The 23,769-nt window shown below is 44.9% G+C and overlaps 1 protein-coding gene across 2 annotated transcripts; it reads left to right on the plus strand.

The window, feature by feature from the left end:
* The first annotated feature begins 770 nt into the window (after positions 1-770).
* On the plus strand, positions 771-19,735 carry HMGA1 (high mobility group AT-hook 1). Of its 2 annotated transcripts, none has more exons than XM_063141361.1 (4): positions 771-899; positions 3,986-4,069; positions 8,264-8,327; positions 16,861-19,735. In XM_063141361.1, exons 1-4 carry the CDS (start codon positions 798-800, stop codon positions 16,905-16,907), a joined length of 297 nt encoding a protein of 98 aa, XP_062997431.1. In that variant the 5' UTR covers positions 771-797; the 3' UTR covers positions 16,908-19,735. The 2 variants fall into 2 exon arrangements, with proteins under 2 accessions (XP_062997431.1, XP_062997440.1); XM_063141370.1 differs by having other exon boundaries at positions 8,264-8,321; positions 16,854-19,735.
* The last annotated feature ends 4,034 nt before the right edge of the window (positions 19,736-23,769 follow it).

The raw sequence follows: 23,769 nt of genomic DNA on the forward strand, positions 1-23,769 counted from the left end.
CAATGTAGAAAGAAGACCGGGAAAAAAAACCTATTAAGACACTTGTAATTAAAGTACTCTTTTTTATTTTAAAAAAAGTGGTGGATGCCATATTAGAAGCATTTCCCCTTCTCTCTTACACAAGAGGGAATCCCTCTTCCTATGATGTATAAAGGCATAGGCACCATGTTAAAATCAAAGTGTGCTCTTTTTTCTTCAGAACAGTGTTTTAGGGCACAATCCTATGTAATGCACCCTTGTTGGACGGAAGCCTCCAATCTTGGAGGCTTCAGAGTATTCAGTCTCCTGCTGGGCTGCTGCCAGCAGGACAGGAGGAGAATGGAGGAGAATTTCTGCTCTCCATCCTGGCTTTTTCTTCTAGTAGAGCATCTGAGCTCATCTAGTGGAGGTGCACTGGCAGGGGTGGAGAGGCCATAGGATCCTTCATAATCTGACCTCTTGTGTCCCCTCCCTGCCCACCACAACACCCCCTTTCAGGTTTCTCCGAGATCCTTCGAAGCTGTTTGGGTGTTTTATGATGGTGTGGAACTAGTTAGATTTACCAGTTGAAAACACTCCATTCTCCCTGCCCAGGTTGGGAGAGGGACAAGTCTGCCTGAGGTGCTGCATGTAGACTGTGGGTTGCTCGCCTCTGTTTATGCAGCCTGATGATCCTGAAGCGCCAATGTGGCAAATCTCATTTTCAGTCCCCAGACCAGTATCTGGAGAGCAGATACTGAGATCTGTAACATGGGAGTTTGAGAGTGACATATACTATCATTTAATTTAATTATTATTTCTGTCTTTTGAAAGAGAAGATGAGTGAATCCAGTGCAAAATCGAGCCAAGCCCTGGCTGCCAAGCAAGACAAGGATGTCTCTGAGAAGAGAGGACGAGGGCGGCCCAGGAAACAGCCTCAGGTTTGTGGGCACCTTTCCATTCATGTTACTAGGGGAAGCTTTTGCAAACAGTACTGCAATTATCGCCTTCCATTGGCTGTTGCTAGAAACAGCTGTGATAAATTCCTGGAGGAGAAGGCTATCAGTGAATACTAGTCCTTATAGCTGTTTGCTTCCTCCAGTAGCACATACTAGTCCTTATAGCTATGTGCTACTTCCAGTAGCTATGTTGCTGCGGTACTATTGCACTTGGTCCTGCTTGTGGGTTCCTGGTCAACTGCTGGTTGGCCACTGTGTGAACAGAATGCTGGACTAGAGGGACCCTTGGTCTGATCCAGCGTGGCTCTTCTTACGTCTTTATGGCAAAAAAAGGGGAACACTATGAAGGTGCAAGCAACGTTGTTGTTGCAAGTCCGCTGGGACGAAGGGCAGTTCTACTGGACGATGACTGCGATTCCACAGAGCAGTATTGAAGTATGTTCTGAATCTCTGCGGGGCTTTTAGTGCTTTGCAAGCATCAGAATGCTATCCGAGCTAGAGGGAGAGGGCCACGGCTCAGTGGTAGAGCACATGCTTTTCATGTAGAAGGACCCAGTTTCAATCCCTCATAGCAGCAAGTAGGGCTGGAAAAAATCCTACCTGAAACCCTGCAGAGCTACTCTCAGTCAGTATCAACAGTACTGGGCTAGATAAACCAATGGTCTGACTGTTTCCTACGTTCCTTCCTTCATGTATTCAGGAGCCATCTCAGTACAAAAGGACATTTGGCATACCTACAATTGATGTTGCTATCCTTGTGCCTCCTGTGCCCCAGCATTTGGTTTTACTCGGGAGTAGTAACCCAGGGACAAAGGAGTTTCCTTGCAGAAGTGCCAAAAAACAGTCCCAAGGGTCTTTCATGGGGGTGGGAAATTACCCTTTTCCCCCATTTCTGTTGAAGTTAATGGAGTGATATTGCTCCATTGGCTTTAATAGAGGTAGGGGAAAGCGGCTTCACGGGCACACCGGGCCGGGGGTGGGTGGGTGGTGCTTGGAGGGTGCCAGTGTGACTGTCGGCACTGTGTTGCTGACTCCTGCATTAGGCCTTAACAATTAGGGCTTCTTTTAAGTAAGTGTTTGCGTGTGTGTGTAACCTAATGTATGGTCAGTATTAGGGATGTGCTCCGCTTCTAATCAGACCGGCGAATTAGAAGCGGAGCGGGGTGCTTCGCCTCCCCTTAAGGCGGAGGCGAAGAGGATTGGGGGGCTGGCGGAGCGTGACGAAGAGGATCGAGGTGAAGGCGGATCCTTCGCCTCCATCCAGAGCTCCACCGGAAAGGTAAGTGGGGTTTACCGGGCCCTGCCGCTATCGCTGTCGCCCATGCGGCGACAGCGGCAGAGCCCGGTAAACCCCCCCTCCTCTCCCTTACCTGCCTCTATCCGCGGTCCCTCGGCTTCTTCAATTGAGCCCGCGGTTCAACCAGGAAGTCTAGGCCGCACTTGCCCCGACTTCCTGGCTGAACTGCGGGCTCAATTGAAGAAGCCGACGGACTGCGGACGGAGGCAGGTAAGGCCCCCCTCCCCCTTGGTCCCTTACCAGGCTCTGCCACCGTTGCCACACGGGTGGCAATGGTGGCAGGGCCCGGTAACCCCCCCCCCGCCCTCCTCTCCCGGCCTTACCTGGCACCACTCCCCTCCACTGCGGAGCTCTGATTCTGAGCCGGAGCTCCGCGGCGAAGAGGAGCGGAGTATGGGCGGAGCAGCGCGGAGCGGGCTGATCCGAAATTTTCGGATTGGCCCGCGGGGCGGAGCGGGGGGTCCGTGCACACCCCTAGTCAGTATAGAAGTTTGAAACATTTTTTCAATTGTACTGATTACCTGCCAAGGATTTAAACATAGTTTTGACTTTGGCTGGTAATACTCTGAATTGATTTCTTCTAGATTCTTTTATGCTTCTACTGCTTTCTCCATATTCATGTGTGTGATTTTTTTCCTGATAAAGTGAAAAGTGAAATCTTTTTGTGGTTTCTTTTATCCACGTCTTGGGGCCCACATGTCTGACCCCTGTTAATCAAGTCATTCTGGGTCCTCCATGAAGAAGTTAGATCAAAATCTGGTCTCCTCGGCTGTTCTTTTGGCTGGTCTGAGGCAGCAGCAGTTGCCACCTTCTCCTCTTCCTTCTGCCTGAACTAGCAGAGTGAGGAAGTGCTCTAGAGAACTGGGGGAACAAGGCTGCCATATGACAGGAAGTTAGAAACAGTAGCTGTGTGACATTTGACCTGACAGAAATATATAATTTATAAAATATTTATTAATTTCCAGGTATTAAGTCTCTGGGTTGTGGTTTTATGTGTTTGGGCTAAGGGGTGGGGGTAGGCTTCTAAAGTAACAAATGCCCCCTTTCCCATGCCTCAGAAAAGGATCTTGGTTTAACAGGGATTTTTCTTAACATCTCCAAACTTGTACTAAAAAGCAGCTTTTCTCTTTCCAGCCTGTATTACTTCCCCATTGAAAGAAGTGCTACCCAAATCCTGATCAACATTTCCTGGTCTGTCCAAATCTTTGTGAAGCTGTGCATCCATCTTCTAAGTCCTTCAACATGCAGTCTCAAAGTGGGGTGTAGTGGGATTTATCTTTTCTGGGGGGACAGTACAGGACTCAGAGTACATCGTTTTTATAGTCTTAAGGTTGTGAGCGCTGCATTGCCAACACTGACTTTGGGCTGACTCCATGCAGGAAAGAATTTGTAGCCTGCATCACTTGAGGTGTGGAATGGGTGGTACATTTTCCAACACTGTACTTCAAACGTTATAGCATTTTCCGACACTGTACTTCAAACACTCCCTGCTTAAACAGAGATTAATATTCAGGTCTGAAACAAAAACTCATTTGTTGGAGTTTTGTGTCATTTAATGGGATGAGCTAACACCAGTAATTACTCAGTAGTAGTGTCCCTATGGGTGTTATGCATGTGAAATTGTCTTCCTTGGTGCAGTTTGATGGGGTCCCTTCATTTCTTTCACTTTGGTTTCTGGGTGGGGAGCACATGCCCTGTCCTAGTTGAAGATGCACAGGTGTGTCTGCTCTTTTCTGCCCCTTTAGCTGACTGTAATGCTCTTTCTCTGTAGAAAGAACCCGCCGAAGCACCAGCACCCAAGAGACCACGTGGCAGACCAAAGGGGAGCAAAAACAAGGCCACTACAAAGGGAAGGGTAGGTATTCTGGGGGCTGGACAACAAACTTCACATCCTCTCCAACTACTCATGTTTTGTTTGTGTGTATATGTGTGTAGAGTTAGAAAAATATAATTTGCTCAACTGGGTTTGACTGTAAGACTACATCTGGACATAAATACTTTTCCCATGGGGGGAATGAACCAGCCACATGGAGAGTCAAAACGTTGGGTTTTATTGGGACCGTCTCCTAATACCTTTTACGAGGGCCAAGTAACAATAGCAAAGGGGTGAGCTGTGGCTCTTATAAAAGTGTCATGACATGGTTCCTATGCTAAATATGTGTGTGTTTCCTTCAAATGAGCCAACACAGCCTCTTGCTGTTTTTCCCTTCTCTTGCTTTTTTTTTAATAAAAAATGGGATGTTTTCTAATTCTGCCCTGTTCATGCCTTTGTACTGAAATTCAATTCCTATAGGACGAGGGCACAACTAGATGCCAAAGAGGAAACATGGGGTTCCCAAATCTGGTTTCCCTAACATGGAGGTTTGCAGGCCGAATTAGGGGTACTTGCTCTTTTATCAAAGCTAGCCATTGATTCTTTTCTGCAATCACCCCCACTCTCACCCAGGATGTTTTAAACTCTACCTGGGGATGGGAGAGCATTTCAAGGGCAGAATGGGTCGGCACAGGAAGGGCTGAGTATCCCTGCCTTGTAAGTGATCTCCTCTCACCACCCACCCCATCAGAGTTCTCTGTTATCTCAGCAAACGTAGGTTTTTTTTCCCCCAAAATAGACTAAGCTTGTATTTGTGTTTTATTTTTTAATTTTTTATTTTTGAGCTTGAGAGGAGTAGAGGAGGAGAAATACAGAAATCCCGCAGGCACCCAAATCTAAGCTATTTTGTGCAGAAGCTGTTTGAATTAGCTGGACAGCTGGTGACATTTGCTTTTTGTGTGTCCTGGCAGCTGGAGTTTATATAGCTGTAAGGAGCAGAAGGGGATATGCCCCAGTCATTCATGCAAGAGGAAGATAAGAAATTCTTTGGGGAAATGGAGAGCTGTGGTCGGCTTCCCTGGCCCCTCCCAGACTTTGGGGCCCTTGAACGCCTGGCCCCCTCTGTTTCTAGTTGCTTATCTGGCATAGCAGCCACCTGGTCATATCATTCTCCTTGTTGGTGGAGAGTAACGTCTTCCATGTCATCGGGTGCAATGTGATTGAAACTGGGTGAGAGTTGGGAAGACAGCAAGTAAAGTGAGTAAATAAATGACCCCACAGTTGGTGACTTAGCAGCTGTGTGTGTGTATGAAATCGAAAACACTAAGCCAATTCACAAAGGGCATATTCTTCCTTTCCTCCTCCCTCCTCCCCCAAGTAGATACTGAGAAGGATCTTTAAGTGTCCCAGCTGCTTTAGAGAAGCAGATGCTTGGTCCTGAATTGGCGGCCAAGCTGCAGAACACCTCGGCTTAGCCCAAGTCCTTTGCCATCTGTTCAGATTATAAAATGCAAAGAGAAGGGAGCACCCAGCAAGTTCTGGAGACAGTTGCTTCTGCCTGTTGGGCACCTGGCTCCCTGCAGCTGCTGTGTTCCCTTCCTCCTCCTTCTTTTGGGCTCTGTAATGGACACTGCTCCATCGTTGGTTGGCTCAGTTGCAGTACTCAAGTAGGAGTTGGGGACCTAAGTTTTGCTGCCTGCTTTGGAGTGACTTGATGCGAGACTTTTCTGTGACTTGGGAAAAATAGCAGGTATACTCGCATTGCAGCACCACTGAGCATATATCCACTTCTCCGTGTTGGGTAACTTTGTTGCCTTCCTGCCTCCAGTCCGCTTCCAGCACAAAAGCATTTGGTACTATTGCTCTAACAGCTGCCTGCTGCTCCTTGTGAGTTACATGCTTTGGTCTTTCCTCTAGACCTCTTCTAGACCATTCCTTGGGCCTTTGGGGCCCAGAATAGCTGTTGCAGAGGTTGAAGCAAAGATCATTCCATAATTGGGGGATCACCAGTGAAAAGGCCCTTTCCCTTGTTGCCATCCTCTGAGCTTCCCTCAGAGGAGGACCTTAGATGTTGAGCGTAGTGCATGGGTAGGTTCATGTCAGGAGAGGCATTCCATCAGGTATTGTGGTCCCAAGCCATGTAAGGCTTTATAGGTTAAAACCAGCACCTTGAATTAGGCTCGGAAACATATAGGCAGCCAATGCAAGTGGGCCAGAATCGGTCTTATATGTTCGGACCTTCTGGTTCCGGTTATCAATCTGGCTGCTGCATTTTGCACAAGCTGTTGTCACCCATAGTAATTCTGCTAATTGCTCATCTGCTGTTTGAAGGTGTCTGTGATTTGAGGTGTTTGGTGTGTTGAATTGTAATGCCTGACCCTCGAATAACCTTCTGCTTTGAATCATACAGCCAGAGCTTGCCCCACTGCAGTTAAAGCAGAATAACAGGATTGGGATACCTATAGCATCCCAAGCAAGGTTCCAGCTGTCAGAAGGTCAATCTGTGATCATCGGGGCCAAACCTTGGTCCTCTTCATTGCCCCCTCCTTGAAGGGTATAAGCACCAGTAAAGATGTGGCGGTTGGGCGGGGGGGGGGGGGGAGATTTGACCAAAGTTCCAAGAGTGGGATGTGTGTTGTTGTGTTTGGTTTCAACCGTTTTGAAAATACGCGACTCATATCCTGCATACGTCCCTGAGTCACGGGGCTGGAGCCCAGATGGCTCCTGTTGAAAATTGTTGTGATGGGGAGGGATGACAAGGGAGGGACTTGTGGCATGGGCCCCAGAAGGCAAAAGGAAAGGCCAATTGCAAGAGACACTGCTGCCAACCCCAAGTGTTCAAAGCACACGTGAGTCACATCCTTGGATTGCGAGATTAACTTAAAATTCATGAGATTCTACATTTTGTAATAGTTTTGCACACACTTGAGGAGTTTTGAAACAAGTTTCCTTGTTGTTCTTGACAGCTGTGATTACACTGTGTATATACACCCAGTGGTGCGCAGACACAAAAGCTAAGATTTCACATTCATGTACCCCTAGAGCATAGCTTAAGGCTGTGTCTGCACAAAGTTGCTCCATTTCAGTTTTGTTATTTCTTTCCTTTGTTCCCTGTGCTGCTAATTCAGTGTTTGCAATATATACAACCACAGATCAGGACAGCAATATTGAAGGGAGAAAGGTCTACCAGCTGAAATAGTGTTAGGGTGCTTTCTCACAAGTAGCCCTTCTGCTGCCCCTTACACCTGGAACGCTCTTCCAGAACATTTGAGAACTACAAGTTCAATCGCAGCTTTTAAAGCTCAGCTAAAAACTTTTCTTTTTCCTAAAGCTTTTAAAACTTGATTTTGTTCTGACTTTTATACTGTTAGTTTTACTCTACCCTGTGCCTGTTTGGTGCATTCTCTTCCCCTTCTTATTGTTTTATTATGATTTTATTAGAATGTAAGCCTATGCGGCAGGGTCTTGCTATTTTATTGTTTTACTCTGTACAGCACCATGTACATTGATGGCGCTATATAAATAAATAAATAAATAAATAAATAAATAATAATAATACTTGCAGATAGATGCTCTGTGGGCCATTTCAAGCACCAGTCTTGGAGAGGATGGTATTTGTTACAGTGTCCATCCAGATGTGAAAAATAATGTTGCAGGAATGTTGGTGCCTTTTTCCTAAATCTTCAATGGGTTGCTTTTCACAACAGCCAGTATGTTTTGGTGTTAAATGAGCAAGGCTTGGGGTTGCATACTCCTCGTATGCCACAATTTGCTCACTCCCCATTTAGTAAGAATCATAGTTTGCCAGTTAAGATGCAGTGGCATATTATAGTTTGCATGAAACTGGAAGTAAGAGAATTGGAGAGGGGAGACACTGTGGCTTGCATATGTAATGCCAAAAATCAAGCCACTGACTTTTCAGGAGCAAAATCTAGAAGTGAAACCTTCGCAGGACTCTTCAGTCAAACCAGAATTGGAACTACCCCAAAGAGCTTCCTCTACAAAGAGTACCACTGTTACCATGAAACTTTGCTTACTCTCCATGCTGTTTTCCAGCTACTCTCTGAGGATGTGTTTATTTCAGGAGTTGCCCAACAACATAACTGCCTTTTAATCAGAAAACAGAAATCCCAAATAGAGAAGTGTCTGAAATAGGACTGGGTTTGGGGTGGATGACAAAAGCCTTATATCACTGTCTTGACTTACAGCTTTCATCTTTGTGTCCTTTCTGTCCAGAAAGCTGCTGTAAAAACAGCGGGGAGGAAACCTCGAGGCCGACCCAAAAAATCAGTAAGTTTTTGTTTTTGAAAGTAAAGCAACACTTCTCCAGGAAGATTATTTTTGGAGGGGGTGTTGTTCTTTTTGTATTTAGAAAACCTGTTTGGTGTTTCAGTTAGCAAAGGGCTCTGCACTTCAGATCTGTTCATAAATAGCGGGTTCTCCAGATGAGAAAAACAAGTTATTGGATCAAGAGGAGTGGATATATTGAGCATCATTCTGTTATGGATTGGATACCATCCAATGGATGCTCATGAACCTGGAATTCTGCCCCAAATCTCTAAACAATTCTTGACCTTTGAATTTTGCTCTAATAGGTGCTGTTCTGTCCCTGAGACATGATTTTGTGCTTCATGACCTACAAGTGAAAAGTGCAACGGGAATCTCTCTACTCCTTCAACTTGTTCAGGGGAGGCAATTATGAGTAATGCTGTACATACCTAGTAAAACCTTCCGGCAGTAAGCTCAGTCCACAAAAGTTTGAGAAATTGGCAGAGACCCATCACAAAAGCACTGATGGTATAATCTCCTGTGAAAGAAACATAAACATGTGTGTCCTCTAGCCCAGCTGTTACAGACCCTGAACCTTCCCCATCCCCGGTGCAAGTGGGAATGGGATGGTGCCTGCATGAAAGGTTTTCCTAAATTGAGTCATATTATATCTGTCCTGAGACTGATTGCCCACTTATTGGCTACTGAGCCCAATTCAAGCCACTGAGGTTATCAGATGAGGCACTCTTGGCGGTCCCACATGGACCTGCAGTCTGTTTGGAGTCTACTCAGAGTAGAACCTGTAGAGTCTTGGCTCCCTCGCTGTGGAATTCCCCGCTAGTTGATATCAGGCAGGCACCAACATTGTTTCATTTTCTGCACCTGCAGAAGACATTTTTATTTAAACAAATGGTTGTTTTATTGACACAATCTGGTTTTAATGGTTTTTGGTTCTGTATTTTGATTGTTATTATTTTCTCCCCTTTTTATTGTTCACTGCTTGGATACTTTATCAAATGTAGAGTGATATATGGGTCTTGCAAGTAGAAGTTCTGGGGCATGAACCGGCTAGTGTTACATTTGAGGCCGATCTTGAGTGCCCTTCGTCTCAGAGTGTGTCGACAGTAACATCAGCAAAATAGCTTCTCATTCCTCTCTTACAGCTTCTCTTCAGCACAGTCAGCAGGAGACTGGCTTACTCTTTTCCCATTGTCACTAGGCCTGTGGGCACATTTGTCGTTTTGAAAGAAGGGGAGTAAGCTCCCTTCTCTCTGTTTATGTGCACGTGTGCCCCGTATGTGTGCGTGTGCCTTTTTCTTTGCTTGTTTTCCTCTCTCCATCGCCATGCCAGTGAACGAAGCCATTTCTCCATTCATTTGCCTAGGCCAGGGAGATTGCCTCACTCCCCTGACAAAGCTAGCAGGCAGGGTGATGTCAAGGGAAGGTTATGCCCCAAGTCCCACCCTCTTCCCATGACATCATCCACTCTGGCCCACCACTGTTTTTGCTCCCCTCTCAAGGCAGAGAGCGGTCTCTGTACCTCTGCACAGTGACCGTCTCACTGTGTCCTGTAACCCTGACAGAATCAGCCGCCTTCTTCCCGTGCCACACGCGTCTCAATCAGGACACAAGAGGGGACTTAGCCAGGGCTTGGCAGATTTGTAGGGAATCCCTTGGCTAGCTCTGATCACCAAGATCTCAAGTGATACATGTGCGAATCCTCTTATCTCCAGTCAGAAATTGGCAATAACGTAGTGATTCCTCTCCCCAGGACAGGAAGAGGGGCTTGGGGAGGGGCACGCAAAGGATGACCCACCCTCTGTGAACTGGATTGGGCGACCTCATAAGATGGATTAAGTTTGCAGACTGGAGATTGCCTTCCCCTGGCATAGGGTGAGGAGAAGCTGCCCTGTTATCAGCGGAGATGGGGGAGAAGGTTCCTTGGTGGTGGTGGTGAGAGAAAAGGGTGGTTTCTACCCCCCAACCCCACTCCAGCCATTTTTGGGGCAGAGAGGGCTTTTCTCCCTACTCCATATTCAGAGAACTGACAGAATCTCTCCATAGAGAGTGGGAAAGCCCCCTGCTGAAAAATTGCTGGGGGGTGGAGCCCATTTCCCACCAAAGGCCCTGTTGCCCCAAGGCTTCTTGGTTACTGGTGGGCTTCTTGGTTACTGGTGGCCAGAAGCCTTTGTCAGGGCACCTTCTTCCTCCCCTTAACCTCAGTTTTGTTGAAAGTGCCAAGATAAAAATATGGTAATACAAAAAAGAGGACCCAGTGGCTCTATATGTGAGTTGTTGGGTGGCCCTCTGAATCCAATAGATACTACTATAACAAAATGGGGTGAGATGCAAATATGAATATTTTCTGTTTGTGTGGCCCTGGGGAGCATGTCTCTGCTGGAAGCCCCAAGCCCTGTGCTACCTGCCACAGGTACTTCTTTCTTTGGCAATTGCTTGGTGTCTTCTTGTGGTATCGGTGGTTAAAAACACAGCTGTCACATTGGCATCTTCCCTGTGTTGTGTTTTATCTATAATTATTCCTAGTGTTCTTTTCTTTCTTGTACTGAACTGAGTAACAGGAAGTGGCTGTTTCTCTATTAGTTGCCTCAGCTTTGGTGCTACCAGTGTGACATTTTCGCATTCTTGCAGAGTGAGTTTCAGGCAGTTTCATCTGGCCTTCATTGTTTAGAGCAGCCACTGCATTTCACAGCCCATTAAGGTGTTTTGGTCTGGATTTGTTCCCTTTCTGCCACTATGGGGAAGGCTCTGTTGACTTTGCTAAAACTGCAGACTGTTTCTTCTTTCTGATAATGGCTAAGCTCTATTTGCAATCTGCTCATGTCTTGTGAAACTGATGCCAAAATATGGAATACCCTTGTTACGAGACCAGGCAGGGTGGTGGTGGTGGAGAATAACTTTTCCTCCTCGTGAGAACACTGATCTGCTCAAGACCCCTAATCTTGGGGTTCGCTACCTTTTTGAGCCTGTGCACTCATTTTGGCAATTTGAGCAACTATTGTAGGCACCACCATAAAATGGCTGCTTTGAGGGTACAGCTAGTCACAAAAGACAAGTAACGCCCTAGAAACTAAGTAGAAGGCAAGAAGTTGGGTCTGAGCCCCAAATAGCGAGGGAGTAAGATACAATCCATCTCTTGACAGAAACCATACATCCATCACCCTCTTCCCTGCCCCCCCACACGCCCTGTTTCATTCCCCACTCCCCACCTTTATTTTCTAAGGTTGCAGTTCTGTGCACGCTTACATGAGAATAAATGCCATTGAACTTGATTGGAATTACTATTGAGTAGATCTACCTAGGATTGCTCTGTCCATCCACTCCTCTCTTTCTCTCTCTAGCTCCAAAGGGAAAATAGGCCCCTGTCCCTTGGGGCTGGTCACTCCATTCCTCATAGCCTTTGCCCTGTGCTGCAGCTGCCAGTGCTGCCTCCACCACTCTCAGACCTCCCACCCAGGAAGGTACTATGGCCTCAGTGGAAAGGGTGTGAGGCTGACTGATTCAACGATGGGAATAGATAGATAAGCCAAGACCTGTTCCAGCACTCTTGCCACCCATGGTCACCATGACAGATTTTGTCCCTAATAGCAGCCTTCCCCAGCTTGGTGCTTTCCTGGTGTTTTGGACTGCAACTCCCATTAGCTCAGGTAGCATAGCCAGACTGGCTTACAGTAAGTATCCTGAAGGGTGAGATTTGAATGGTTTTCGAGGTGGGGCAGGGAGAGAATGTGAGCCACAAGATTTAAATTTCCCTCCCTGTATTTTACTGGGATGCTTCAAGAAGGAAAGCAAAGCAAAAAGGACACTCCCCCCCCCTTTCCCGTGCTACAGAACACACGTGCACAATACCTAGCAAGCTCAGATGTGGCATTGGCAGTCATCTCCAAACAGAGCCCTTCAGTACTATATAGCACAACAGGAGAGAGCTGGAGTTGAAGAAGATGAGCCAGTGTGGTGTAGTGGCTAAAGTGTTGGACTGGGAGTCAGGAGATCCGGGGTTCTAGTCCCCACTTGGCCATGGAAACCCATTGGGTGACTTTGGGCCAGTCACAGACTCTCAGCCCAACCTACCTCACAGGGTTGTTGTGAGGATAAAATGGAGAGGAAGAGGATTATGTACACCACCTTGGGTTCCTTGGTGGAAAAAAGATGGGATATAAATGCAATAATAAAATTAAAAGTGGGTTTTGTCCTCTTCTCTCTGACCATTCTCTCCCAGAGGACTGAATAGTACTGGAACACTGAACAGAAGCACTCAGTTCAGGTGCTGGGGTTTCGCTACAGCATTTCGTTGCATCCTCGCTTGTTGCCCAAAGCAAGCTTAAAATATCCAGTGGTCAGACAGGTGTGCCATTGTTTGTTTCCGAGTGCAGAATATGCTGCTTCCTCCATCCTACTCAGAGCACTAGAAGTGTCCAATGGCACCGCAGCTCAAATCTGTCCCCAGCCACCAAAGTATGAGCTGAATATAGGGCAACCCTGCCAGAAGCAGCTGACTGGAAGCACTCCTAATAGGCAGAGGCAGCCTTCCAAAACATGCAACCAGATTTGCAGCGAAGATATTCTTTTGTTGTTCTGTTTGTTTTCGCCTTGCAACCCTGACATCAAACTATGCAAAGAAGACAACACATTTGGCCTTTAATTTCTCAAAACCTGGATTTTTCTGGCAACAGAACTAGAAGCCTTCGATACTTCTGCTATCTGCACCAACTGCTATCCGTAACTGACAGGCTTGCAACATTCTTCTGTGTTTCTGCCCAAAGTCGACAATCGGCTGGGATATGGCTGAGGCTACACTCCAACTCAAATTTGCAGATAATGCTATAGTTCCTTCTTTCAAGCCCTACTTGGAAGACTAGAAAGTAATGGGATTAGGCTTGGAGAGCTCTCCAGCAAGGGTGTAGCTGACAAAGGCAAGATAGTTTGGGAAAGCTATATTATTTATTTCGAAGATTTTTGGATCATCCCTCCACTCAGTGTGATGTACAATATAAACAAGGTTGTGTTCTAGTAGTAGTCCATGGGCCAGAAGGGTTGGCCATTATCATTTGGAGTGAATAATTATTTTTGATAGCCTGTGACTCCAGTGAAATTATTAGCCATGATGGTCATCTATAAATGAGGAGCTTTCACAAAAAAAAATATTGTGTGTGTGTTTTTTAAAAAAATCCAAAAATATGTAATACTTTTGGGGGCTATAGGTTTGACACCTTTTGCCCAATTAGGGCCCAAAAGTCTCAATCGACCATGGGAAAAAAACCATAATGCATTGAAATGTTTTTGGGAGCATCACTGAAAAAAATGCAGAACCTGCAGTGTAAAAATTGTAAATCCGGCATGGAAAAATCTTGGGTTTTAGATTTCAGTTATGGATACAATTGTTCAATGAGGCCAAGGTGTAGTCTGTCTCTGGCATACTATACACCAAAACCTTTCTCTCATTTATAGATTGTTAGCTGACACTGATCAATGGTTGATCAGCGTTCCATTGAGATAACATTCTTGGTGTACAACAATACACAAACCCCTTTGTCAGCACAGTTACTTCCAAATACATGTCCCTTTAAATGGAGTGGTTAGTACCATCTTGAGGGAGTCAACCAGATACTATTTTTAAAAATGTTCTATGACCCGAGTAAAATTATTAGCCATGATGTCCACTAGTAATGAGTATTTTACTGAAAAAAACACCTTTATTATGTTCCTTTTTTTAAAAAAAAAAAAACTAATCATATTCAGATCTGAGCACAAGGTGACAAAACAAATTGACAAATGCCAGACAGTTACTCCAGATGACAATGATCCCCCTTTTTAGACCCCTGGCCCATGCATTATAGGAGATGCTTGTATTAGCAATAGCACTGATTACATTGTGTTACCTGCAACAACTATGAACACTGATGCTTAAAAGCACTGAATGTTTTTTCTGTAGTATCACCTAGCAATATTAACTCACTCTGAACTAAACTTCCATTTATATTGCAAATGTCCAGTGGCTGTTTGCAGCCATTCCTGTTGTCTTGCCAGACTTTTTCTGGCTTGGGTTAGGCTATCAGCCTTATTTCTGTTACAGTCTCTCTCAAACAGAGAGGGGTTATGTAGCATCAGTCATTTCCTTCCTTTGCTAAATGAGGTCTCCAGCCCTGGAACTTGTTGTACAGACTTGGCAGGCACATTCCACAGTGGCTTAAATGTATATTTTTATGAATGAAACACAAGGAAGTGGAGGTTGCTGACTCACACACACACTCAGCCATGACTCATCTCATTCTGACAGCATTTGTTTTTCTTTAACGAGAGCAGACAGGAGGAGAGACCTCCTTGAAGAAATATGTTCCCCCCCCCGCCTCGTACACAAACAATTGCTTTTCAGGGCTGGAAGGGTGTGGATGGTAGGGTTTCTACTTAATGAGCAGGGTGAACCAATGGAGACAGTGAAAAGAGAGAAAGAGAGCTTCGATTTTGGATTAGATGGGTTGTTTTAATGCTACTGTCCCTCTTGTGGAAGCTTGGATGTATGGCAACTAAAACACAGAAAACACCACATTTAGGGCTCTTCGTGCCCATCCGTTGTTGAACTGAACATCATTTATGCCACCTTCCCCAACCTGTTGCCATCCAGTTGTGTTGGACTACTTTCACCCCTCAGACAGTGAGAATTGTAGTCCCAACAGATCTGGAGGATAGCAGGATGCGTAAGTCTAGTTTATGCTATATAATTTTGGAATACTTTGACAGTCAAATGATAACTTATGACGGGAGAGTGTCAATGAGCATTCTGCACTATATTATTATTATTATTATTATTTATATAGCGCCATCAATGTACATGGTGCTGTACAGAGTAAAACAATAAAATAGCAAGACCCTGCTGCATAGGCTTACATTCTAATAAAACCATAATAAAACAATAAGGAGGGGAAGAGAAAGCAAACAGGCACAGGGTAGGGTAAACAGGCACTGGGTAGGGTAAAACTAACAGTATAAAGTCAGAACAAAATCAAGTTTTAAAAGCTTTAGGGGAAAAAAAAGGTTTTAGCTGAGCTTTAAAAGCTGCGGTTGAACTTGTAGTTCTCAAATGTTCTGGTAGAGCGTTCCAGGCATAAGGGGCAGCAGAAGAAAATGGACGAAGCCGAGCAAGGAAAGTAGAGACCCTTGGGCAGGCGAGAAACATGGCATCAGAGGAGCGAAGAGCACGAGCGGGGCAATAGTGTGAGATGAGAGAGGAGAGATAGGAAGGAGCTAGATAGTGAAAAGCTTTGTAGGTCAACAGGAGAAGTTTATATTGGATTCTGAAGTGAATTGGAAGCCAATGAAGAGATTTCAGAAGTGGAGTAACATGGTCAGAGCAGCGAGCCAAGAAGATGATCTTAGCAGCAGAGTGGTGAACAGAAACCAACGAACTGATGTGAGAAGAAGGAAGGCCAGTGAGAAGAAGGTTGCAGTAGTCCAACCGAGAAATAACCAGTGTATGAACAAGAGTCTTGGCAGAAGAGACAGACAAAAATGATCAAATCCTGGCAATATTATACAGGAAAAAACGACAGGATTTAGCTACTGCCTCAATATGAGGAATAAAGGAGAGCAAGGAATCAAATATAAAGCCAAGACTACAAGCTTCCTTGACTGGAGTAAGCGTAACATCATTGACAGTAAGCGAGAATGAGAGATGAGGAGAAGGTTTAGGAGGAAAAACAAGCAATTCAGTCTTTGCCATATTAAGTTTCAAACGACGATGAAGCAACCAAGCTGAGATATCTGAAAGACATGCCGAGATACGATCGTGAACATCAGGTGATCGTAACATCACTATAATGATGACATGACTTGTGGTGCCTTACTGGGTGCCAGAGTTGCTTCCTAACCAGGCCCTGTTTGTTGGTGTGTCTTGTGTGGCTGCTTTGATGGGGGAAAATACTTGTTTGTGGTTTGTCACAGCTGACTATGCCATCTGTGCTAGCGTGATACAGATCTGCCAGTTTCTGCCCATCACTCAAAGTTTCAAAGGCTTGTGTTTATTACAGGTGTCTTATAGGAGGAAGCTGCAGCATGGATTTGAAAATTCATTGCACATACTTACCTCCTTTGAAGGCAGAGGAGGGGACCAGAGAGAACTACAGAAAGCAGCTAGTTAAATACTTGTGAATGCAGCTAGTTAGATACTTGAGAAGGAAAAAAGAGTAAGACTAAACTCAGTGTAGGCTTTTTCTTGTGAGCATAGTCTTGGGGCCTCATTTGAGCCAGGGTACAATAAGTTGCCCTTGTACCATCTTTTCAAGACCACAGTTGAGTCTTGGGTAATGCAGAGTAGTAGTTTTGTGACTCTTTAAGGTAGTGTGGATTTGGGTGTATGAGATACAACCAATTACCACACATCCATGGCTAGAAATAAAGGTATCCATGGACAGGCAGCCTCAAGCTCCTGCATTTCTCCTTTCGTAGCTGCTCTAGTGATGATGCACAATGTGGATTAGCCTTAAGACAAGTACAATATAACCCCCCTCTAGGAGCTTCCCAATCCTTTTCTCTTCCTGTGCAGGAGAAAGATGAAGAGGTCAACATCTCCCAGGAGTCGTCGGAAGAGGAGCAATGAAAAAGCCAACTGATTCTACCTCACAGTTCAGTTTTCCTATTTCTTCTCGAGTTCTGGGACTGAGGAAGGAACGGAGAATCCTCACCCTTTTCCTGACCCCCCACCTCCTCAATGTTCTTGCAGACAAAACAGCAACATGAGTACAATGTAAAACAGATCAGCCATCGCATTGGATGTGTAATGTTTAATAGGAGAACCATGTATGTGTTTCCCCTTCTCGTTTGACAGGGTTAAAATTTTAGCCTACCAATTCATGTAGTTCTGTATCGACCTTTCCCAACCTAGTGCCCTCCAGATGTGTTTGAATGCAACTCCCAGCATTCCCAGCTGGGACTGATGGGAGTTGAAGTAAAACACATCCAGAGGGCACCGAGTTCTATATCTGTTTTTTTGCCCTGTCTCAATACACTCCTTGTAGAGAAAGGGGTATATAAATCTTTATAATAAGCACTTAATCATTTCGAAAAAGAGTGGACAGCCTTGTTATTCCTGAAATCAGTCCTGATTTCCCCTTTAGAGACACCATGTCACCTTCCAAAAGGATACGTGGCAGTAGCGTAAAGTTATGCCATAGGGAATTGGGAGTATTATATGCATTTTATTCTGGAACGTCAGTATATAGTGGGAAAAGCCACAACATTTAAAAGGAGGAAGACAGTAAATATTTCCTATTGTAAGCCATTTGCCTAGGTCCTGGTTTTAGAGGATGTTATCTTGCCTTTTCTCACTCCATTTCCTATGGTTGGAAGAATAATATGGCTCTTTGCAGTCACCCTGTATATTGTTGTTGATCGCATGCAGCTCAGCCCAAACTAGCTGCCTTGGAGCCAAAGCACTTAGGCTTGCTATAGGTAAGATTGCCAGGATCTGTTCCTTAGCGCTTATCTGCGAATGGGAGTTTCCCCCAGTAACCACGTAACGCTTCCTCTGATCCACTCCCCTTGTAACTCTTAACTGCCACTGCCCAGGTAGGAGAGACTTGTGGGTGGGAGCCTGCAACTTGAAAGCTCTTTCCCGTGGTGCTCAGTCATTCTGCACAGAAAGGACTACTGGATCTTCTTTGAAACCGGGCAAGAGTTTGCCAAGACTAAGGAAAGCAGGATGGCAAAATCCCTATCCCTTCCCCATCCCCACCCCAGTCTCTCTTTGGGTTTGGTGATGTTCTCCATTGATAATAGCACAGTTAGTGTGTTAGGTACAGTTGTCTTTCCAAAACAAGTTGTCTTTCAAGGTTTTTCTCTTTCCTTCATCCACAACTACCTCTGGATAATTTAAGTTTCATTCTCTTAAAACATGGAGTTGCTGCTGTTTGTTGCTGCTGCTTCTGATGCTACTGTACTGGTTACAACATTTTATTATTCCAACAGGACCTGTCTGTTTTTTCTCTGGAACTGACATACTACACTATAGATAACTTAGTTTGAGTTGACTTTTAAAACTATTGTGCTATTAAAGGGATAAAAGCTTATATTTGTCAGACTGATGAGTGATTGGGAGAGGGTTTGTTTTTTTAAGATGGCATCATTTCCAAATGTCAGCTGTTGTCACGTATAGCATGCCGAAATCACAATTGCTTCTGAAAGTGTAGGTCTGAGCTCCTTTAGGCCCCCATGCTCAAAGATATCCCCCCCCTCTCTCCCCCCCCCTTAAGTAATAGACTAAAGGCAACTGCATTGGATAGTTTTTAATGATAGCTCATATTTAAAGAGCTTTTCCAGGTGGACAACATGGTGAATGCTTACTCTATCAATATGCCTGACAGCCCCAAACCATGTTAAGGTTGGGTCAGTTCCTGTGCTGGTCACTTCAACATGGAGCTACATAATGGGTGGGCCTGTCCAAATTAGACTCAGGTGCAACTCCTATCTCAAATGGCTTGGACTTCATTTGGCTTGGGTATCTGTCTCACATACATACACTTTCTGGTTTAGTACTATATGGCCCAGAGAAGCTGCTGATTAGACATAGCCCAAGATTCAGTATCTTAGCATGGGACTTTCTATTCAGTGGTAACTTCTCTGCAGAAAAACAGATGATTAAGAGAACGTTCTCCTTGAACTGCTGTATAGTTCTTATAACTGCTGGAGAGATGGTTTTCTATCTGCCAATAAATAGCTCTGCCTCTATTTTGCCTAGATACTTTAAAAATGTATACAGTAGTGGCCCTGCTGCTGAGATTGGTATCTTTCTAAAACCGGGTTGGCATTATTTGCACAAAGCCTGAACAAATCATTTCTCCAATTTCCAGGTTGAGGATTAATGTGGTGGTTAAATAATATGTCAGCATGAAGTTGAAGAGGAGTCTAACTTCATTGTTTGCCATCAGCCAAGCTACCTGTCCTCTTTAATTTTTGCAATGTTATAGTTGACGTATCAGGGAAGTTGCAAGTAAGTGACAGTCAATTTCTGCCTCTTACCATGCAATCCAGTGCTGCTGGATTGCACAGTAAGAGCAATCCAGCTCTTACTGTTTAATCTACTGAGAAGTAAGACCCACAGAGTTCTATGGAACTTACTCCAAGGTAAGTGTGTATAGGATTGCAGTCATAAACTGTTAAAGAGCTGGATGGTTCTTTCCCCATCTTGCTTGATCTTTTCAGCTAGCTGAAGCCATGGGTCTGAAAGCAGTTTGCGCGTTTTGTACTGATGATGGTTGTGTTGGAAGTTGCCTATAAAGCAACAATGCAAGAACAGGCAGTCATGGAAAAAAGACGGGGGTGACCGGTGGTTTTGTAGATTGTGTGAATCTCTGATCCACTGCTAACAATTTCTTGATCTCCTATTTGCAGTTTACTTGAATAAAACAGTTAATAGATGTTTCAAGCCTTCCCTTTTGAGTTTTGTTTGAGGAGCGTCTGGAAATGTCTCCCCCAATGCTTTTGTCAGTAAGTACTCGTACACAAATTAGACATATCAGCTTGCAGGATCCTCCTTAAAAGGCACAAAGAGGAATCACATCTGTCACTGCACCAAACTTGCCACTTCTTCCTTTGCTCCCGGGGGTATTGAACCTCAGCCTCTTGAGCCAAATCCTGCTTACTGGCATTCCCCAGATAAGCATGACTCTTTGCCACAATCATTTGGTTTGCTTGCATTGCAGTAAATATTTAGTAGTGCTATGCTGAATCCTGCCCATTTTCAGGATTTTTTTTCTCTGTGTGAAAGAGGCATTACCTCTTTCGCAGGGAGGGGAAGAATTTTGAATAATTTTATCCTTGAGGAGGGGGGCAGGCTTTCTACATACCTCTTCATATGGTAGGTTAATAGATGTTTCAAGCCTTCCCTTTTGAGTTTTGTTTGAGGAGCGTCTGGAAATGTCACCCCCAATGCTTTTGTCAGTAAGTACTCGTACACAAATTAGACATATCAACTTGCAGGATCCTCCTTAAAAGGCACAAAGAGGAATCACATCTGTCACTGCACCAAACTTGCCACTTCTTCCTTTTTCTTTTCTCCCCCTCCCCTTTTTTTTGTTTTTGTTTTGGTTTTGGTTTTTGGTTTTTTACTTGAAAAATGTTCCCAGTATGAAACTCCTTACAGAGAGGCTTACAGAGAGGCAGCACTTCTTGAACTTACATGAGACCACATGACCTCACCCTCTCTTATATGCACTCAGGAAGAACTCCCAGGCTGCAGAGAGCCCCAGGCTGCTGCAAACAAGAACAAATGGGACTGCTGGAGCTTTTGGAAAACTCTTCACTTGCTGGTTCAGTATTGCTGCAAGGAAGAAGAGATTTTCTAAAGCTCGAAAAGCCCGGTTTGCTCGCTCTTTGCAGAGAAGCTTCTGCTGTCTGGGAACGCTTCCTAAATGCCTATAGGAGAGGGCAAGGCCACATGGTCTCATGGGAGTTCAGAAAGAGCTGCCGGGCTGGAGAAGCTTCTCTATAAAAATGCAGGGAGTGTTTTTAAAGTGGTTCGTTTTGTTTGTTTTTGAAGTGAAAAATAGAAAGAAGGCTCCTCACTCGTCATCTACTCTTAAAAAGGTAAGCAGAAACCTTGTCCTCCTCCCCAAGGAAAGTTTTGGCCTCTTTTGCCAGAATTTGTGTTTTGCCCCTTCCCCAGCAAAATGCCAAAACTGTAAGAATCAAAATTTTCAGCCCAGCACTAGTATTTAGAGCTAAACTAAATTTGACAGTGGGAAATGCATGTTGCAATCAGGTATGCCTCCAAATCCCTACAAAGTTCGACAGGAACATTTAAAGCTCACTGCAGGCAGGACCTGCTGAACCATGGCCATCTTCCTGCTAGTAACACACAGACCACAAATGACCCCACTCCATGGGAGAAAAACAAATGAGAAGCAGTCTTGGAGAGAGAGGTGCAGGCACTGGGAGGGTTGAGTATGTACACAACTCTTCAGTGGTTTTATAAAAAGCACCTTTGGGGGAGAGCAGTTACTCCTGGCCTGATTTGAACTGTAGTTATGGAAGAGATACCTTGAGGCCACAATTCTACGTATGTTTAGACAGAAAGGCAAACAGCATGGCTGGCTGGGAAATGCTGGGAGTTGTGGGATTTTTTTCTGTCCAAACATACATTAGGATTGCACACCTCGCCCACTGGTGTGATAGTAACACCAGGGAAAGATCTCATCTTACTATATTCAAATCATGGACTTCCTTCCTAGTTTCAAAAGAAACTGGTCCTAGCCCTCCTGTTTTGTTTTTAAGAGCCCTGTGGACAAACCTAGTTTAGATCTGACTGCTTATAACATATAGAGTATCCTATATTAGCATCCATTTTAGGCAGGTGCACCCCATCCCACACTCATGTTGAGACAAAGGCAAATAGCATGGCTGGCTGGGAGTTGTGGGTTTTCTGTCCAGACATGCATTAGGATTGCCTCCTGAATCAATCTGACCTCGCCCACTGGTGTGTCAGTAACGCCAGTGAAAGATCTCATCTTACAGAATCTCAGAGATACTGATCTCATTAAAACAAGAGTACCTGATCCATGTGCACTTTAGCATCTGATTTGATACTAACATATGGCATGTATATCTAAGGAAGATAAGGTAAAAACGCCTATATGGTGGGGATGAACCAACGCCTGGGTTTGCAGAAGGGAGTGCTGGACCTTCCCCCCGACTGTATTTTTCCTCCTCAGATGTTTTTCATTTAATTTTTTACTTCTGGTCTTTTTTATTCTTTGAACCATTGTTGCTAACCATATTCTGAACATGACAAATTTTATTCCTCCATATTTCCCTTCGAGAAAAGATGAATGGCTGCAGATAAGAAGCCCAGTACTTTAAGAGGTTAGTGCCACACTGGCTTTTATTAGAAGGGCTCTTCTGTTTGTGGAACAGATGACCCAACAGAGACTCTCCACTGGAGGTAGGAGACTATTTTTGCCAATGCCCCCTTCAGTCCCCCATTCTCCTCTGAAGGGCCCCTCCAACCCTGCAGAGCAGACCTACAGCAGGAAGGAGGGATCAGTTATCCAACAGTCATAAGACTGGAAGCAACCGAATGTATTTATCACGTTGGACAATTCATTTTGGAAAGGCAAATAACAAATCGTGGCTCCTGCCCTCCCCTTTTCCTTCCAGGTTTACCCTTTTACAGACTAATGGAAGCGGGAGGCAGTGCCTCCTTGGGACAGTTTGGATCTAATCCAGCATTCCCCAGTGATGCTGGGAGCTGTACTCCAACATGTTACAGAATCGGACTGGCTACAGAATCGGACTCAAAGAGTACTTATCAATGGAACCTTCTCAAACTGGGGAGAGGCAACGAGTGGGGTGCCGCAGGGCTCAGTCCTGGGCCCAGGGCTCTTCAACATTTTTATTAATGATTTGGACGAAGAGGTGCAGGGCACATTTATCAAATTTGCAGATGACACAAAATTGGGTGGGATAGCTAATACCCTGGAAGACAGAAACAAACTTCAAAGTGATCTTGATAGGCTGGGCTGAAAACAGGATGAAATTTAATAGGGATAAATGCCAAGTTCTACATTTAGGAAATAGAAACCAAAGGCACAGTTACAAGATGGGGGATACTTGGCTCAGCAATACTACAAACGAGAAGGATCTTGGAATTGTTGTAGATTGCAAGCTGAATATGAGCCAACAGTGCGATATGGCTGCAAGAAAGGCAAATGCTATTTTGGGCTGCATTAATAGAAGTATAGCTTCCAAATCACGTGAGGTACTGGTTCCTCTCTATTCGGCCCTGGTTAGGCCTCATCTAGAGTATTGCATCCAGTTCTGGGCTCCACAATTCAAGAAGGACGCAGACAAGCTGGAGCATGTTCAGAGGAGGGCAACCAAGATGATCAGGGGTCTGGAAACAAAGCCCTATGAAGAGAGACTTGAAAGAACTGGGCATGTTTAGCCTGGAGAAGAGAAGATTGAGGGGAGACATGATAGCACTCTTCAAATACTTCAAAGGTTGTCACACAGAGGAGGGCCAGGATCTCTTCTCGATCCTCCCAGAGTGCAGGACACAGAATAATGGGCTCAAGTTAAAGGAAGCCAGATTCCAGCTGGACATCAGGAAAAACTTCCTGACTGTTAGAGCAGTACGACAATGGAATCAGTTACCTAGGGAGACTGTGGGCTCTCCCACACTAGAGGCAGCTGGACTACCATCTGTCAGGGATGCTTTAGGGTGGATTCCTGCATTGAGCAGGGGGTTGGACTCGATGGCCTTGTAGGCCCCTTCCAACTCTGCTATTCTATGATTCTATGTCTGGAGGGTACCAGGTTAAGAAAAGTTTTCAGCTGCTACATCTTGGGTTATTCATCTAAGGCCTAAAATAAACCAAGACTTTCTACCAACAAATGATAGAAACAAGAAGTTACCATCCATACCATTCTTGAGGGATTTGAGACCTTCCTCCCAGTTCAAAGAGCAC

Source organism: Elgaria multicarinata, chromosome 1, assembly GCF_023053635.1.
Source record: "Elgaria multicarinata webbii isolate HBS135686 ecotype San Diego chromosome 1, rElgMul1.1.pri, whole genome shotgun sequence".
Lineage (NCBI taxonomy): Eukaryota > Metazoa > Chordata > Lepidosauria > Squamata > Anguidae > Elgaria > Elgaria multicarinata.

Coding starts and splice junctions, on each gene's coding strand:
- HMGA1 (XM_063141361.1), top strand. CDS start 798: ATGAGTGAATCCAGTGCAAAATCGAGCCAAGCCCTGGCTGCCAAGCAA. Junction 900..3,985: donor GGCCCAGGAAACAGCCTCAG/GTTTGTGGGCAC, acceptor CTTTCTCTGTAG/AAAGAACCCGCCGAAGCACC. Junction 8,328..16,860: donor CAAAAAATCAGTAAGTTTTT/GTTTTTGAAAGT, acceptor TGCAGGAGAAAG/ATGAAGAGGTCAACATCTCC.